General features: G+C 37.6%; 1 protein-coding gene across 1 annotated transcript in view; it reads left to right on the forward strand.

Moving 5' to 3' along the window:
- Positions 1-11,320, forward strand: part of LOC139951793 (AP-5 complex subunit beta-1-like) — a 34,911-nt gene extending 23,591 nt beyond the window's left edge. The window contains exons 20-25 of the mRNA XM_071950865.1: positions 2-92; positions 950-1,064; positions 2,905-3,066; positions 3,425-3,534; positions 5,253-5,421; positions 6,280-11,320. Coding sequence (XP_071806966.1) covers positions 2-92; positions 950-1,064; positions 2,905-3,066; positions 3,425-3,534; positions 5,253-5,421; positions 6,280-6,322 — 690 coding nt within the window. The 3' untranslated portion in view covers positions 6,323-11,320. The remainder of the gene's footprint in view (position 1; positions 93-949; positions 1,065-2,904; positions 3,067-3,424; positions 3,535-5,252; positions 5,422-6,279) is intronic.
- Positions 11,321-18,647: the final 7,327 nt, after the last annotated feature.

An 18,647-nucleotide genomic window follows, 5' to 3' on the forward strand; every position in this document is an offset into this window, starting at 1 on the left:
GAATAAAGAACAAATCATTCCAGAATCCATGGAGAAACTTTACACGTTGGTCCTACACGTTGATGTCCCAAAGAATTACAAAGCAATATCAGGTAAACAGTGTGTGCTGAATGATGTCAGAGTTACGGTTCACTTTCTGTCTGATCAGTGGGTTGAACTCTACCCTTTCTTAAATTGCTTTATAATTGGTGTATTTATTTATATTTGTTATATTTATATTTATCGAGAAAGAAAAAAAAAATATATATATATTATTTATTGACCAAACCAACGGGGAACGAGCTGCCAATTACAGGAAAGGATAATACACAATTAAAAATATTTATATAGCCTATATACAAGTAATATGTATATGTACAAAGGTAAATGTATGGCAGGTAACGCTGAAATTTGAAGTTAAAGCCCCATTGGTTGAACGTTTTTTGCACGACAGCCCCTGATTTTTATTTGTTTTTTATGTTTACCAAAATGGACACACAGACGCCAATTTTCAACTGTTCAACTAATGGACCGAAATTATTGACAAGTAAAGTCAACTCTTGTTTATAAACAAGATCACTGGGACTGAACAACGTTGTTATAAAGACTGCAAAACAAAAAACACACTAAGCAGCAATGAGACTCCAAAATTCAGAATGTTCTCTTTGTATCTTTATATCTTGTCAAGAGGCTTAATGACTTTATACCTAATTTACATATTATTTGCATATCTGACAAAGAATGGTGTTGGTCAGTTTTAGAAATCACACTAATCAAAAGAGCATTTCACAAATACCACAAACCATATTGTAATGATATTACACTCCTTGCTAATCTAGTTTCGGATGTTTCAATTTTCCGAGTAGGTAGCTTTGAAATGCTTTTTTGATTTTCCTGTAATGAATTGATTTATTGTTTTCATTGCCTCAGAGCAAGTTTCCATTGATTGATAATATTTTCTTAATTTCAGATGTATCATTGCCTTGCCTTTCACTGTTGGATTCCAGTCGACCCTCAGACACATGTCAGGTGATCTCTCTAAAAATACAACCCCTGCAACCTATCCCGTCACAACTCAACCTCAGGTGAGTTTATGGAATATGACACAGGGTTCCAATCCCACTTGAGTAATATGCCCATGAATTTCTGTCAAAAGACTGGGGAAAGTACATGGCATGTTCCTTTTTTAATGTTAAACTCAATTATACTCTGTCTGTAATTGTTCATGTTTTAATTGTAATTTTTTGTAAATTCAATGTAATTGTGCCCTTGGCAACCAAATTGAATGTTTTTAATGAACCACAAATAACAATAATAATACATTGCTAGCATATCAATATTGCGTATTTTTTAATAATAATATTTATCATTATATTTCTATATTATTGTATACATGGCCAGACAGGGTGTGTATGGATTTTATTTGTAAATCCTTGGGCATCGTTTCTTGTGCATTGTTTCTTTTGCATTAATAATGTTACTTTATAATATTAGTAACTTTTCAACTTTTTGATATTGTGGTGCCTTTAAACTTAAGCGAGCAATGTAATTTCTTCTGTTTGGAGAGTTATAAAGTTTGTTATGTCTCATGCCTTATGTCTTATCAATGTATGCGTAAAACACAGATTATATTCTTTACCCTCACTGCAAAAATGTGACTGTTCTAATCAAATTAGATATTGTATTAATAATGTCTGCCTTAGCTTTTTCTCCATTTAAATCATTTTAAATGTCATAAATTACCATGTTTGTCAATGTTATATTTGACGATTCTTTTTTTACGATTCTGAAACTTTCTTCCTGTCAAAAGTTTTGGCTTTCAGACTCTTTTTGAAACTGTGATGTCATAAGTCATGTTGTTTGAAGAGGGCACCGTCTGTCATGCTCACCACAAGCCATGGTCTCTATTAGTTGCCTCCGTACTAATGCTTTCTGTCTTTCTAATCTATTCCATATTTCATTGTAGATTTGTTCGTATTCAATTTTCTGTTTTAACATTGTCTTGCTTCTTTTTCAATTAGTATGAAATTAAATGTAAGATTGAATTGAATTGTACCTCGATTGATTTGTAGCTACCAACTGAATTATTTATCAAGCTCAACGTTGGCGGTCTCCCTATTTTGTCTATATCTTTGTTCCGGGGTGCCATTCAGAAGCCTTACAACCATTTAGCCAGGGATCACACCCAATTTTTGTATACAACCTGGGAAGCGGCAGCCAGGGGATCACCTGAGTTTTTAGTTTAAAGACAGAGGACACTATTGGTAATTGTCAAAGACCAGTCTTCTCACTTGGTGTATCTCAACATATACATAAAATAGCAAACCTGTGAAAATTTTAGCTCAATCGGTCGTCGAAGTTGAGAGATAATAATGAAAGAAAAAACACCATTGTCACATGAAGTTGTGTGCTTTTAGATGGTTGATTTCGAGACCTCAAGTTCTAAACTTGAGGTCTCGAAATCAAATTCGTGGAAAAATACTTCTTTCTTGAAAACTATGTCACTTCAGAGGGAGCTGTTTCTCACAATGTTTTATACCATCAACCTTTCCCCATTACTTGTTACCAAGAAAGGTTTAATGCTAATAATTATTTTGAGTAATTACCAATAGTGTCCACTGCCTTTAAGTAACTTATTTTTAAAATTTGTTTTGCTCCTGGTGGTTATTTTTAGTTTTAAATATTTTCTTTCTTTTGGTTTTTAAACTGCCGTTTCTATAATTAATTAGTGTTGCTTTTTAAAATATTGTTTTTACTTCGTGTTAAGCGCCTAAAGGTCTGGCATAAGGCGCTATATAAATACTCTTTTTTTTTTCTTTTTTTTTATTATTGTTTAGGGGATGCAACTTTTTATTTTAAATAATAACCAATAAAACCTCAGTGAATCTGATTGATTTATTGCATAATTCTTGATTGATTCTCCAGTACAATGTTCATCTCAGCAAACAGCGAGACTTGTTCCTGTAGTCTCCCTCCGGCCGTTATTCAGTTTTCTGACCTCTTCTTGCCGATACCTGTCATGCCATCAAGCAGACTGAAACTATTTGACGACTTGTGGGAGTATATCCACAATGAACAAGAACAAAAGTAAGTTGATCAGGAACTGGATGCATTTTCATGAAGCTGTTGGGCAAACATACTTGCTTAACAAATTAATTTGCTAAAGTCAAATAAACTGGGTACCAGTCACAAGTAAAAATGAATACACAAGTAATTATTTTAGCCTTCGAGAAAGACTTTGCTAGGGTAGAAATGGACCATTAATTATTTTTTTCACAAATAAATCTTAATATTTAAAAGTTTGGGAAAACATTTATTGCAGTACTTATTTGCTTGTGAAGTTATTTGCCCCCAAAATACCTCAAATTTTACAAGAATCTGATCCATTAGGTAATTCAAGCCATAAGGGATTATAATTCTTTTGATGGATTTATTGTTCATATAGCAGTGAGAGTCTGTGTGTTGAATCCGTGTGCACTTTACTGATGGACAAGGCAGCCATGTTGGAAGCTATAGATAGTCAGTTAAATGACTTTAGAATCCACACATATCAGGGTGAGTGAGACAGGATGTCAGACATCCAAGTGCTTCTTACATATTTTGCCAATTTTTCCTAAAGTATTCACTGCATTTGACAAAGAATTTAATGCTCTTCTAATTTTTTACGGACAGTGGACACTATTGGTAATTGTCAAAGACCAGTCTTCTCACTTATTGTATATCAACATCTGCATAAAATAACAAACCCGTGAAAGTTTGAGCTCGATTGGTCATCAGAGTTGAGAGATTACTATGAAAGAAAAAAACACCCTTGTCACATGAAGTTGTGTGCTTTTAGATGCTTGATTTCGAGACCTCAATTTCTAAACTTGAGGTCTCGAAATCAAATTCGTGGAAAATTACTGTCACTTTAGAGGGAGCCGTTTCTCACAATGTTTTATACTATCAACCTCTCCCCATTACTTGTTACCAAGTGAGGTTTTAAGCTAATAATTATTTTGAGTAATTACCAATAGTGTCCACAGTTCATATCATTGTAATAAAATTCATGTGAAATTTAACTTTATACACAGTTGTTTTGCCGGTCTGGTTGGCATATGTGTTATCCTTGCCTTCCACCTCTAGGACCCTTCTTTGAATTCTGCCGGTGTGGCGGTTTCAACTTTCCGTCGTGTTCAGTTTTCCGAATGACCAAATACGGTAACATTACGTCATGCGACGCCTGCGCACAGCAAGCGAAAGTAGTCAATTGTTAGTGCCGTACCGAGTCCCGGAAAACTGAACACGACGGAAGACTGAAACCGCCACACCGGGGCCACTATGTGGATAGTATGCAATTTTTCCTGGAATAATTCTCTTGGGTTTTCCTGCTACATCTTGTATTAAGCGCTATATAAATGCATGTTATTATTATTATTATTAAACATCTGAAACCAAAACTTCCTTCCTTGTCTTCTCTCTATTGGGCTCTTGGCTAGTAAAGTGATAAAGTTTCCACTTTTCTGAGAATCCCTGGCTTCACAACCAGAACTAATAAATAAATAAATTTTACTTCTAACTAATTGTATTTTGTTTTGGTTCTTTGTATTTTGGTTGAGAATTTTGCTTAAACTTAGTATTAAAAAAGACACTGGACACTATTGTCAAAGACCACTTGCTGTATCTCAACATATGCATAAAATAACAAACTTGTGAAAATTTGAGCTCAAAGCGGTCATCAAAGTTGGGAGATAATAATGAAAGAAAAAACACCCTTGTCACACGAAGTTGGGTGCTTTCAGATGCTTCGAGACCTCAAATTCTAAATCTGAGGTCTCAAAATTAAATGTGTGTAAAATTACTTCTTTCTCGAAAACTACTCCACTTCAGAGGGAGCCGTTTCTCACAATGTTTTATACTACCAACCTCTCCCCATTACTCGTTAAGGTTTTATGCTAATAATTATTTTGAGTAATTACCAATAGTGTCCACTGCCTTTAAACTTTGTATTAAGTGATGTTCTTGAGTTGTATTTATGTGTGTTGCTGTCTGTCTTGTATTGTTTATACCTTGTAAAATGGTTTGGGTTTGTTGCTGAATCAAGCAATCTGAGAAACTGAACCATATGTTAAGAGGTTGTTAAACATATTCTTTGCACTTTGTAATGACTTTTTAATGATAGTATGAACTTTTGCTTTTTGATACTGTGGAAACAAATGAACCTTGAACCTTTACTTTGAAGTCCAAGTTCCTTCCATTTCGTTGAAAATGTTTTTTCTTCTCTTGATTTACAGATGATACGACACAAATACGAGTAGGGGTCTGTCTGCCGCCCTCCTGGCATGTTCTCCTCAAAATTACAACCAATGAGGACATGGCGGTCGTTGCAATAGCAACAGACAACTGGAAAATCTTGCCGTTGGTGAATACGTTTCTTCATGATATTGAGGGAAATGGGCAAAGGTGATAAACAATTCTCAGAACAATTTGTCCTGTGGGGTGAATACCTGCCTGTTTATGTTTGTTATATTGTACAGTATTGTTTCATTGAGTCATTTTGTCAAATTTCAAGAAGCATAACTTTTCATCAAAAAGTGGGGGGCCCAATTTCATGGCTCTGCTTACTGCTGAATTCTGCACTTACGTGCAAGCGTAGAATTTCTGCACTAGCCTTGCAAGCGTAGAATGCGCAGAAGCCAAAATTCGCTGCTTACCCGTGAAATACGCTTGCCGTAAGCCTGAATTCCCTGCTTCCGTTCCGTAAGCACAGATTCTGTGCTTACGGTAGGCAGAGCCATGAAATTGGGCCCTGGTGATGCTGAAGAAAACAGTAGCTGTTGTTGTTGTATTTTTTATGTTATTTAATTACATTTAATGATGATTAATAGTAAATAATTATATACAAATTATCAAATCTATTTTTTTTTCTAACGTTCTTATTAAAAGTTAACAAAACACTTTACAGGAACTATTTAGTGTAGTGTGAGTTGTGTTGGCTCTGAAAAGAGCCAGTTATGTAACAACCCTCAATCTAGAGAGGTCCACGGTAGCAACATGGAAATATCTCTGAGTTGTTTTGGTTCTGCAAAAGGCAGGCGATGTAACAACTCACAAATAGAGAGGAATTTTTGTAGCACTACAACATTTCTGGTGAATTGTGTTGTCTCTGAAAAGAGTCGGTGGTGTAACATCCAAAATGTATGTGAGGTTTTTTATATCACTCTGGAAATAGCTCGAATGAGTTGAAAGATTGTAGTGGTACAATAACAATGCACAATGTTACAAAATCAGCACTCTGTCATTGCTTTATGCTTTGTGTAGACTACTGTGTTGTCTGGACAGCGCCCTCTACAGTTGGTGTTAAGCAAGCTTAAGATGTGGATCTTTGGATGTATGGAGCTGTTGAGCCACATCCATGGACAGGAATAAGAATGACCTGTAAAAAATCAGTTGTCCAACAATCAAGTTTAGTAAAAACTTGTCCCGCCATTATCAATCTCTGGATCGAAGCATGAAGACAGGCGCAGGGGTAGTCTATATTGTGATGATGTATCCTGGTATTAATCAACTTGCACAGATTCTTGTTCAGGAAGTACGTCATGCAGCCGGTGTATTTCTATGGTGCAGTGTGAGTGTGATGCATGATGGGACTGAGCATTTTCTGGATAGACCAATGAGCTTGCTCGATACGTTTGCCCATACCAGCGCCTTTGGTTAAGGCAAGGCCCTGGGGACGAGCGAAGATGTATCCTTGCTTACCAACGTACTCTGAGATAGACTGAAACATTGATAGTTTTAATGTCAAAGACTGCTATCAGCATCAGGGATGAGATATTTCAGACTTTTATTTTTGAATTCAGACTTTCTTGATAATTAACAGGCTGTATTTTTCCCCAAAATTAGTTTTCTTTGATCTACTCTTTGATCTACTTCTCTAGCACTGAAAATACTGTTACCAAAAGCTCCTTGGAATCTATAACTCCAGGGGTTATCAAAAGGTGGATCTGGATCGCAGTTTCAGACCTATTTTCAGCACAGACTCTTGTCTAGTCTTGTCCCTGGCATATGCAACCCATACACATCCATGATATAAGAGATGTTAAATTTGCATCGGGGATAAATAATATTAATTTTGGTTTTTACCCATATACAGATGTGTGTGTTAGCACTGTATACATGCACTCCGTACTTTCCCGAGTCCTGTGAAAAAAAGGACTCGGGGGAAAGTACTGAGTATACAGTGCTAACACACATACATGATTTGAGAAACCTGTGCAAGTTTAAGCTCAATTAGTTATCAGGGTCATAAGAAACTAGCAACAAAAACCCATTCTGTTTCACTGTTTTAAAACATCGGTTTTGGACTCACTTGATCCACAAGTATATGTTTTACTTTAATCATAATGTTAAAGGAAGGTTTCCACCATGACCATCTTTAGGCCCATATGTACCATGCAAGTTATGTGTAAATCTGTCCGCACTTATATTTTTAATCTTTGGTTTGTGCACCCTTTAAAGGCAGTGAGCACTATTGGTAATTACTCGAAATATTTGTTAGCATAAAACCTTACTTGGTAACGAGTAATGGGGAGAGGTTGGTAGTATAAAACATTGTGAGAGACGGCTCCCTCTGAAGTGGAGTAGTTTTTGAGAAAGTAATTTTCCACGAATTTGATTTCGAGACCTCAGGTTTAGAATTTGAGGTCTCGAAATCAAGCATCTGAACGCACACACCTTCGTGTGACAAGGGTGATTTTTCTTTCATAGTTATCTCGCAACTTCGACGACCGATTGAGCTCAAATTTTCGACCGTGTTAGTTAGCGAAATAGGGAAACTGCGCGATTTCGAGGCAAATTTGTGTGGATCATTGTATTCTACTTTTAAATCATCTTTCTAACCATATGCATTTTATAACAAACGGTTACAAATGCCTTTCAAAGATCAACTCGACCGATCCAAGGCAATATGTTCCTTTAATGTAAAATAAAATCATCAAAACAGATTGTATTTTTCTCCTGATGTCAGACAGAGTGTACTGTCCGAAAATGTCGAGGCCTCCGGTTCAGAACCAACCTTTAATAAAACAAAATCTTTCTACATGGTGTCACCGCAAATTGATTTGATGTGGTTCGATTTTTTTCACTATCATTCTAGAATTACATCAATGTCTCTCTAGTTTTTAATACAAGTTAAGAATTTCATTCTCAGAACTTCTCTCTTATTTTTCTACCGAAATAATATGCAATATGAAACAAAAATTATATAAATACAAAAATTAAGAGTTAACATTTGTTTTTTGAGTACAGACAACTTATTTGAGACTTTGGTATGATTTATATCCACATAGTAGAAATTGCATACTTTATTATTCCCACTTCCAAAACAAACCCCTCCCCATACTGGTATTTGTTTAAAGACAGTGGACACTATTGGTAATTGTCAAAGACCAGTCTTCTCACTTTGTGTATCTCAACATTATGCATAAAATAACAAACCTGTGAAAATTTGAGCTCAATTGGTCGTTGCGAGATAATAATGAAAGAAAAAAACACCCTTGTCACACGAAGTTGTGTGCATTTAGATGGTTTATTTCGAGACCTCAAATTCTAAATCTGAGGTCTCGAAATCAAATTCGTGAAAAATTTCTTCTTTCTCGGAAACTATGGCACTTCAGAGGGAGCCGTTTCTCACAATGTTTTGTACCACCAATCTCTCCCCATTACTGGTTACCAAGTAAGGTTTATGCTATTATTTTTTTTAATTAATTACCAATAGTGTCCTCTGCCTTTAAATTCCAAGTGTTGAGGAACACTGTCTAATCCAACAAATAATTTAATTCCCCTTGAATGAAAAATATTTATCGTTATTTCTTCTCCATTGTTTTAATGAAACCAATCAATTAAAAACCCTTTCAATTTGTGTCAATTTGTTCGCACACTCGCAGTGTGTGAGATAGTGGTGGACGAACAGTTGTGCTTCAGTTGATCTCACTATAGAGAAATTTTCACACAAAGCAATTAGGCGAACATCAACCCTATTTCCGCGTGTATACCTTTTTTTTCAGAGAAAGCTAAGCGAAAATGATCGTTTCGAGACGACGAGTTCACCGGGCCAGTGATCAATTTACCGCCCGTTCTGCGAACAGACAGGCTTGCACTCTCGCTTAATTTCCTTCATCGTGATTTTTATCATGCGTCTTGGGATTTTAAGGTTTCGGAGAATTGTTTTGTTTTACGTTTCATTTTCAAATAGTGTTAAAGTTACACTTGCAGGAAAAAGAATGGTCGCATAATATAACATGAAGCTTTGTAAAAAGAAAGTGTACAGAGATTTTGTTTTGTTCTCTGAAAAGTATGTGACAATAAAGGGACATTGTGGACAATTTTGTTCAGGTAGTGATGATGTGATCATGGGAGGTAGAATCGAATTGACCAGTATCATCAACGTTCGCTCCTGCTTAAAGGAGCATAATTTGATTCATTCAACATCAAATTATCAGTCAAAGGTAGATGGAAATATACCTTGATCTTATCTTGATCTTGATTAGATTTCATAAGCTACAACTGGAGCAATGGGTTATTAGAGAGGAGATGGGGATTCATTCATGAAAAATTCATTCATGAAAGATTCATTCATGAAAGATTCATTTATGAAAGGTAGTGGAGTCATGTTGACTTAGTGGTTTTCTTTCCCTGCCTTTCACCTCTCTGTGGACCCTGGTTCGAGCCCGGACCGGGCGGCACCTTGCACGTGGATTGGGTTTGTCGGTCCCTACGTGGGTTTTCCACATAGGGTTTTCCTCCTCCCCGCGTCTAAATTTAAATGTCTTCATTGTCTTTCTCTCCAGACAGTTTGTGTGATGTTTGTGTGATGTTTCCATTAGGGTGTTTTGCCGAGTACAAACTAAGATTCAGATGATGTGATACTGGAAGTAGAGTATGGAGCTGATTCTAGTATCTCGTGTTTGGGGGAAATTGCTTTTGCGGGTGGCTGGTGGTCTTGGATGGCGGTATTTAGAGCGAGAGTGGTTTGTGATTTCTTGTAGCTGATGCTTACCAACCCCTTCTGTTTCCTATCCTTCTGAAAGGTGACTGTCCATTCCCCAACCCCCTCCAAGCCTCAGACTTGGTTTGTGCACAATGAAACCTGGCTGTGCTATGATAAACGAAACTTCACATAAACACAAATTTCCTTTCCTCCATGGTCCAAATAATCTGCAGTAAAGGATGACAGGTCTTGATGTTTCACGTCGACATAATGTTGGGCATTTCAGTTAGTTTAGATAGTAGAAAGTACACAATTGTCATTTAATTGACAATCATCCCCTCCCGTCAGTTGCTAGACCGATCCATGACATATTATTAAAGGTACGACTGATGACAATATTTATCGTTAAGAGAGGTGAAGGTTTCAAGGTCACGAAGTGTGTCTGCCCTGCCTCTTTTATAAATCTGCATCGTCACTTTACACAGTTGCTATGGAAACGTGCCATTAGCTGCATCAGCGTGTTCGCACGCTCGGTGACGTCACAGGGAGGCAGCTAATCTTTTTTTGAAGGCCGTTTGCACAAGGGAGAAATAATACGTCGGGTGTGTATACACAGGGCACGTTCTCATAATGTACATTGTACACGTGTCATGCCATGAGATTTTCTTCAATGGAAATTATACCTTAAAACTTGCAATGAGTTCTCCTCATTACAGAAACGAAGTACACATACAGTTTCCTGAAATCAATGTTTTATGTTGGCCTATTTGAAAACTTACTCCAATATGGAGGTCCCGAGTGACGTAAGGAGTAAACAGCCAACAACTTTGGTTTCTATCCATCCTTGAAAATAGTTTCGATAAGTTGTTACTTGTTTTTGCGATTTAATACAAGCACGCTTCACTGTGAAGGGGCACATCTCCAACATGTATTTAGTCGTGGAGATGACGTTTGGAGAAAACAGCCAACAACTTTAGTTTGTAATAATCACTATTGGTAATTACTCAAAATAATTATTGGCATAAAACCTTTCCTGGTGACGACGAGTAATGGGGAGAGGTTGATGGTATAAAGTATTGTGAGAAAAGGCTCTCTCTGAAGTGCCATAGTTTTCGAGAAAGGACTAATATTCCACGAATTTGATTATGAGACCTCAGATTTAGAACTTGAGGTCTCGAAATCAACCATCTAAACGCACACAACTTCTTATGACAAGGGTGTTTTTTCTTTTATTGTTATCTCGCAACTTCGATGACCGATTAAGCTCAAATTTTCACAGGTTAGTTATTTTAAGCATGTTGAGATACACCACATGTGAAGGCTAGTCTTTGATCAGTTACTTCTTGTTTTGCATACAAGCATGTTTATACTGGGTAGGGGGGGCACATCTCCAAAATATATTTAAACATGGAGGTGCTGAAGTTTGGAGAAAACACAACATCTCTGGTTTCTAATATCCACCTTGAATAGTTTCGGTAAGTTGTTACCTGTTTTTGCAATTACATTTTTTTTCAGATGACAGAGGTTTTATTTATTTTTTTACCTTTGCCTTTCCCTTGACGGCCTCGTATTATTGTTTAGTCCAAAAAGTTAAAACAAATAAATAAAACATGATTATAAGTCCACGATCCAAATACTTGTTTTATTCAATCAAAAACTTAAGCGCGTGTGAGGTAAAACAAAAATTTATATATTACCCAATAAGAGGGCAATTTCTGTTGTCCAATTCATTTTTGATGAATAGCCTACCTTTAAATGTTTTGCGTTTTACAATATGTACAAAAAATCATGTTTCTATTTATATTGTTGTTGGTGTTTGATTATTGGTTAGTAGATTTGTAATATTGTTTAATTCTCCATTGAATTAAAAGCTATTGCGTCAGTCAATTACATCGATCAGTCGAGTGCATTGCGGGATGGTGGTATCTTGCGTACACAAAGCATTCGAGCGAACATCCCTTATTCTGACGTCATTACATGGTTCGTCTGGCATTGTAAACTACACCACGAATTTGAACATGTTTCTTCTTCTACGAATTCAAATCCTAACATTTTTTACATCTGGTTGGCCTTGTATAATGATATCCCCTATTGTGACTTTACTGGACCGACTTAATAAGAACGAGGCCCTCAAATTCGGGTACTGGTTTATTATTATACTGTCATGCAATTAAGAAGCGAGAAAGATAGAAAACAAGAGTACGAACGTAAATCTCAATTCGAGTAATAGAGCCTTACTATATACCAATTAATATTGTTTATCCCCGATGCAAATTTAACATCTCTTAGTATGGCCTTACTTTTGTTTGTTTGCCCAAGTGTTTGTTGTTGTTTTTTTAATCACATGTTTGTCTTCGCAGAAAATGGAATCAAAGATGCCTTGTTTTTTTCCAGCCCTGTACCAGTGACTATACCCAGGTCCCTTTAATGTATATGTTGGTGTAAACAACAATATCACCCCTTTATTTGGAAAGCAACCAGGAAAAAGGATGTCAATGACATAATACACGATACCTCTTGGAATTCATGCAAATCAAAAAAAGTAGTTCCAGCAGCCGCTCACAGGTGGTTGCATGGATGCTACTTTCACCTTCCTCTATCATCATCTAACATGAACACACTTCCTCGTCAGTGATGCTGTTTTTTCCTTATAAGGCAGAATCCTGCGAGATTCCGAATAGCATACGCGGAAGTTATTCGGGCCAGAATTACTCAGAACTCCCATCGGCTTACACTTTGCATTTCCTTTCCAATTTGATTTTGTCCATCAAGGGGTGTGGGGAACTGGGGGGGGGGGGGGTGATCTGCAAACGGTGAAATGCAGAAATATTGCTCGACAATTTTTTTCTTTCAACAAGATAAACGACAATCACAACAAGCAAATAATTCACGTGAAAAGGGATACATCGCAGAGGGAAATCGATCTGGAGATTGGTTTATATGATTTATCCCTTTTACCCACCTTGTTTAGAACTTGGGCATTCCCTAACTATCCAACAGCGCCCTTTGTTTATACGTTTTTGTCTGCCCACGTTTTAAATAAAGACTGTGTGACTTTGGTGTTCCTGTATTTAAATTGCCGTGCATACAAAATATTGCCCATCAATAATTAATATTTTACACAAAAACACATGGTCTCATAAGTAAAAACCATTATTGATGTATCGACACTACACTTTGTCACCCCCAAAAACCGAACTTGTTCCCCTTTTCTTTGATGTGCATGTGAAACCGCAGCGCTAAGGCATTGGACACTATTGGTAATTACTCAAAATAGTTATTAGCATAAAACCTTACTTGGTTGACGAGTAATGGGGAGAGGTTGGTAATATAAAACATTGTGAGAAACGGCTCCCTCTGAAGCAAAGTAGTTTTCGAGAAAGACATAATTTTCCACGAATTTGATTTCGAGACCTCAGATTTAGTAATTGAGGTCTCGAAATCAGGCATCTGAAAGCATACAACTTCGTGTGACAAGGGTGTTTTTTCTTTCATTATGTACTATCTCGCAACTTCGACCACCAATTAAGCTCAAATTTTCACAGGTTTATTATTTTATGCATATGTTGAGATACACGAAGTAAGAAGACTGGTCTTTGACAACTACCGATCGGTGTCGATGTCTTTAAACTTACTCCTTTGTTATCATCTGTGTAATTTGCATAAGTGCTCAGTCGACAACCCTCTTACAAAAAAAACCCTAACGTCACAAACCTAAACAGCGCCCTCACTGTCACTGAGGTCGATGAAGACAGCTCATTGGCTGTGTACACAGCGTGTACGTTTCCATCATCAGTGGTCCATTTAAATAGCATTATTTGTATTACTACTTATGGCCTAAAAAAGACCACAACACAACATTCCTCGTGGTATAATGATTGCCAGTGCGTCATGTTCACATTCCATGTGAACCAACAACAGTAGTTAAAGGAACACGTTGCCTTGGATCAGACGAGTTGGTCAAAACAAAAGCGTTTGTAACCGTTTTGTATATAATGCATATGGTTGGAAAGATGTTTTAAAAGTAGAATACAATGATCTACACAAGTTTGCCTCGAAATTGCGTGGTTTTCCTTCTACTGTGCGAACTAACACGGTCGGCCATTTATGGGAGTCAAAATTTTGACCCCCATAAATGGCCGACGTGTTAGTCAACGAGGTAAAAGGAAAACCACGCAATTTCGAGGCATGTTTGTGTGGATCATTGTATTCTACTTTTACAACATCTTTCTACCCATATGCATTTTATAAAAAACGGTTACAACGCTTTTCAAAGACCAACTCGACCGATCCAAGGCAACGTGTTCCTTTAAACATGGGATAAAGTGCAGTGATGCGATACATTGCTCCATGCGCCACCATCGTCCCAATTAAAGGAACACGTTGCCTTGGATCGGACGAGTTGGTCTATAAAAAGCGTTTGAAACCGTTTGTTATGAAATGTATATGGTTAGAAAGATGTTTTAAAAGTAGAATATAATGATCCACACAAGTATCTCTCAAAATTGCACGGTTTTCTTTTTACGTCGCGAACTATCACGGTCGGCCATTTATGGGGGTCAAAATTTTGACTCCCATAAATGGCCGACCGTGTTATTGGACGAGGTAAAAAGAAAACCACGCAATTTCGAGGCATATTTGTGTAGATCATTGTATTCTACTTTTACATCATCTTTCTAACCATATGCATTTTATAATAAACGGTCACAAAACGCTTTTCAAAGACCAACTCGACCGATCCAAGGCAACGTGTTCCTTTAATGTATTTAGGGGGCGGGGTGGGGGTGCAAGCTGTGTCACTAAAGATGGCTTATGATTATGGCGCATAGCCCATGGAGCAATAAGCCATGCACAGCCATAGCCGTTACTGAAGTCACTTAATTCGGATACCGAGGTGGACACTGTCTGGGAGAGATAACCTTTCTTGTGTTGTTTGTTCTAATCAGAATCACGAATCTTTCAAAAGAGACTCACCGGTAATGTGTCACCGCAAACTTCCTGAGTTATTGTGTTGTTATTTTTCTTTTCTAATTTTCACTTTATTTTCATGTAGGCTCTAACATGAGCCGTTGAAAATGCAGTAGGTCTATGTTGACTTATTCGCTTGTAATTTTTGTTTAGTTATTAACAATAAATTATAACACTTTTTTCATATTTTATATAAAGGTTGTATAGGGTTTTAAAATTAGCCATAAAGCACTTGCGAGAACGATCCAGAGAAAGTCGTCTCGAAAATGGTGTAACCTTAATTTAAAACCGGGGTCGTCATACAATGCTTGAGCGCCAGCCATCGGATCGCATTGCGCCAGTTCTTTCGGCACCGTGCCAAAACTCCACACTCACGCGCTGGATGGGGATGAAGAAAATCAACGGCACGTGATAATGTTCATTACATCTTGAGCCGGAGTGAAGGTAAAGTCAAAGATATTATAGTATCTTTGGTAAAGCTTGCCAAGATACTTTGCCAAATGCCAACGGTAATTTGCCAATTTTGCTGTATTTTTCCACGGACCTTCACACACTGACATTTTCTCTAAAACCGAACAATAGGTTCCCCTGCCCGTTGCTATATTCCACGACTAACGAAGCCTATTATGGCCATAATGTACCGGGAAACACGGACCTTAGTGACGTACACAATAACGGGAAAGCCCCGAGCGCTCCGAGGGACTTCATCGGGTGCACTCGTTAACGGATCACGGCCTCTGATTCGCAGAAGTTATACCCTTTTTTTTGTTTACGCATGCCTTATTGGTTCCCGAACCGGATATAGATTTTCGCAGATATAGAACGACCTCCCGTACAGCCTTCCGTCGTCGTGACGAGTTTTGGTTGGGAAACCATGATTCAGGGAAACCGAAGAGTAGTTGGGTCTTTTATGTTTTACCCCCATGGCCTGATTATCTAACGGTGTGGTCTTTCACAAAATCAACATCTTCGCAAGTGTTTATTGTATAACGTTTAGGCCTTGGCACTATTTCTTCAAATATTGGTCACACCACACTATTCTTCAAACCCTGTTTATTATGTGCACAAAATACTTTACAATGATATTTAAACAGAAATAATAAGTAATTTCCTGCAAAGAAGACTCAGATTATCTGACTTTCTAACGTTGCAAAAAAAGGTCATGAAGCTATGCTTTGTTCGATATGTTTACATATTTGTTACGAAAACAATACGAGACAATAAAATTAACGCGAGAGAAAATATAGTAATTAATGTAAGAGATAATAATAGTTTTCATCCGAAATGCCACTTACGGCAGGCAAACCCCCCTCCCATACTTGTAAGTTGTAACGCTTGTTGATAAACAAAGTTGATAAATAAATTGAACGCCGGAAAAATTCTTATTGTGGCTCCTGCCTGTGGGTTGCCCACATTGGCACACTACCACAGAATATGGGAGCTATTGTTTTACCAAATGAATTTAACTTCAAAGTTCACGTCAATTGCTATAATAAACCATAGTCTGAGATAAACTACAGGTACACACTGGTTTGGAAATCATTACCATAACATAAATGCTTGTCGGCGACTGAGCTTTGAAATGTTAATTCACGGCTTGTTGCGTAGTGACGACATTCATCGCACTGGCTGGCGGCCAAAGTGTGTCACGCGGACTGTGTTGAAACGTAAACAAACCCAATGTGTACATCGGTTGCCGTAGAACGATGCTAAGAGACGGCGGGTAAACTCGGCCCCGTGGAGAGTGCCCGTATACGAACCGTAACATAGGCCGTATACAAAAAAAATGTAAACAAACTTTCATCCTGAAAAGTTCTCTACGTGCGTCAGAGGTTCAAAAATCGCCGGAACTGCTTTTCAACTCCTTAAAACCAATTAGGGCTGCAGTGTCATAAATGAGAATGCTTTGCGATAGTGTAACCGATGTTTACATTTTTGTTACGAAAAAATCTGAGACAATACAATTAACGCGAGAGAATTATAGTAATTAATGTATAAGATAATAATATACGAACGTTAGGGATGGTGTTCTTCAGGTAATAACATAACTAGAAACATTAACTTGATAAGAATGGATGTATCTATTTATCGTCCTTGATAACAGTACTGTGGAGCTGATGTGATATTATAAAACACGTTACGAATCCTTTCTGAGGTTATGTTTTATAGTTTCAGATAATAATGTAAACAACAACTTGAATAATACGAGAATGAAAGCACACAGTGTTTTCCCCCTTATTTTTTATGCAACTTCGATGACCGATATTAAGCCTAAAAGCTCGCAGGATGGTTATTTTATGAGACAGTTTGGACACACCGAGTGAGGATACTGGTCTTTGACAATAATACCAAAAGGTATACCCTGCTTTATAAAAAAAAAGGGTCAATAATCGATTGATAGGGATGGGGCGACCAACGGCTATCTGGTATCTTAAGAACGATAACAAATTCAAAAGTAAAGCTTGCATTGTTGTGTTTACAATGACCGGCGGGGTCATCATTTTTTGTGTATAAAAAATATTGTAGGCGTAATCCATGATTTTGCAGCATTATTAAAAACGCAGCCCATCATCATCTGTCAACAACATGGCTATAAACCATGGAGCAATAAATCCAGTTAATTGCTACCTTTGTAACCATAGACGAATTGCACTTTGTCTTCTCACTTTCGTGTTTGTTTATTTTCAAACATCGATTTTTCCCAACGGTTTTTGAACTGTTTTTGAATTCTAGGTCTAGAGTGATTCCGGCGTCTGAAACAGTGAGATTTTGAGGCGGGCGAGGCAATGTTTACCGTATTCATTTATATTTCAGGCAAATACTATCAGTTGTAAATCAATGTGTTTTTAAAGGGCTACACCCAATAACTTGTTCCATGGTGCATCCACTTTCAATGTGTGGGAAAACATGACTGGCAGTATTCCGTTTTCGCGGGCGTTGCCTGTTTATTCGGTTGGCGGTTGTTTAGTTTACAAGAGGTCATGGCGCGGGCACACAATGGGATAACATTCCTCGTTACCATCGTGCCAGTTACCCAGGTGGGACCGTGCACTAAATACCCATTGGGGTGTGGGACTTTGTGTACTGTGATCAACACAAAAATCAGCCTTTTGTTGTCCCAGTGTTATCCCGTAGACTATTGTGGCGTTGATAAGGGAAGAGGCATCCAGGGTAGGCCAATATTATGCAAGTCAATGAAGAGATAGTCAGCTGATGCTTAGACGCGGGGTCTTCCGATTGACAAGTATTCAGTGGTTGGAGGAGGAATATTGTCACAAGGAATAAAGTCCTTACTCTGCGGTCTCATTTCCTTGATACATGATGGTCTCATCTTATCTCGTGATATTATTATAATGACCATGATGGGGATGATAATTAGTGACCGATGACCACTAGACTGCCGCGTGCAGCCTAGTCTGCATTAGGTGACCATTAGGCGTCATAAGCATAATTTGGTAATTAGTACAAACATCTTTTTATACACACTTTACGTACATTCTGTATAGAACTTTACATACGGTGACTGTGGCACCCAAGCGGTCTACCAATGACGTCAATCCACACCGAACTTATGAGAAAAGAGTACTTTGTTATTATTCCCATGCAAATTTTGTGAAAATAAACACATTCAATTTAATTGTGGAAAGTTGACGAAGCGATGACCCGGATGGTTGCATATTGGTTATGGGTGTGGGGTGTTTATGTATTCAGGGAGGGTTTTGTCAATATCACA

The sequence above is a fragment of the Asterias amurensis genome, chromosome 2, assembly GCF_032118995.1.
Source record: "Asterias amurensis chromosome 2, ASM3211899v1".
NCBI lineage: Eukaryota > Metazoa > Echinodermata > Asteroidea > Forcipulatida > Asteriidae > Asterias > Asterias amurensis.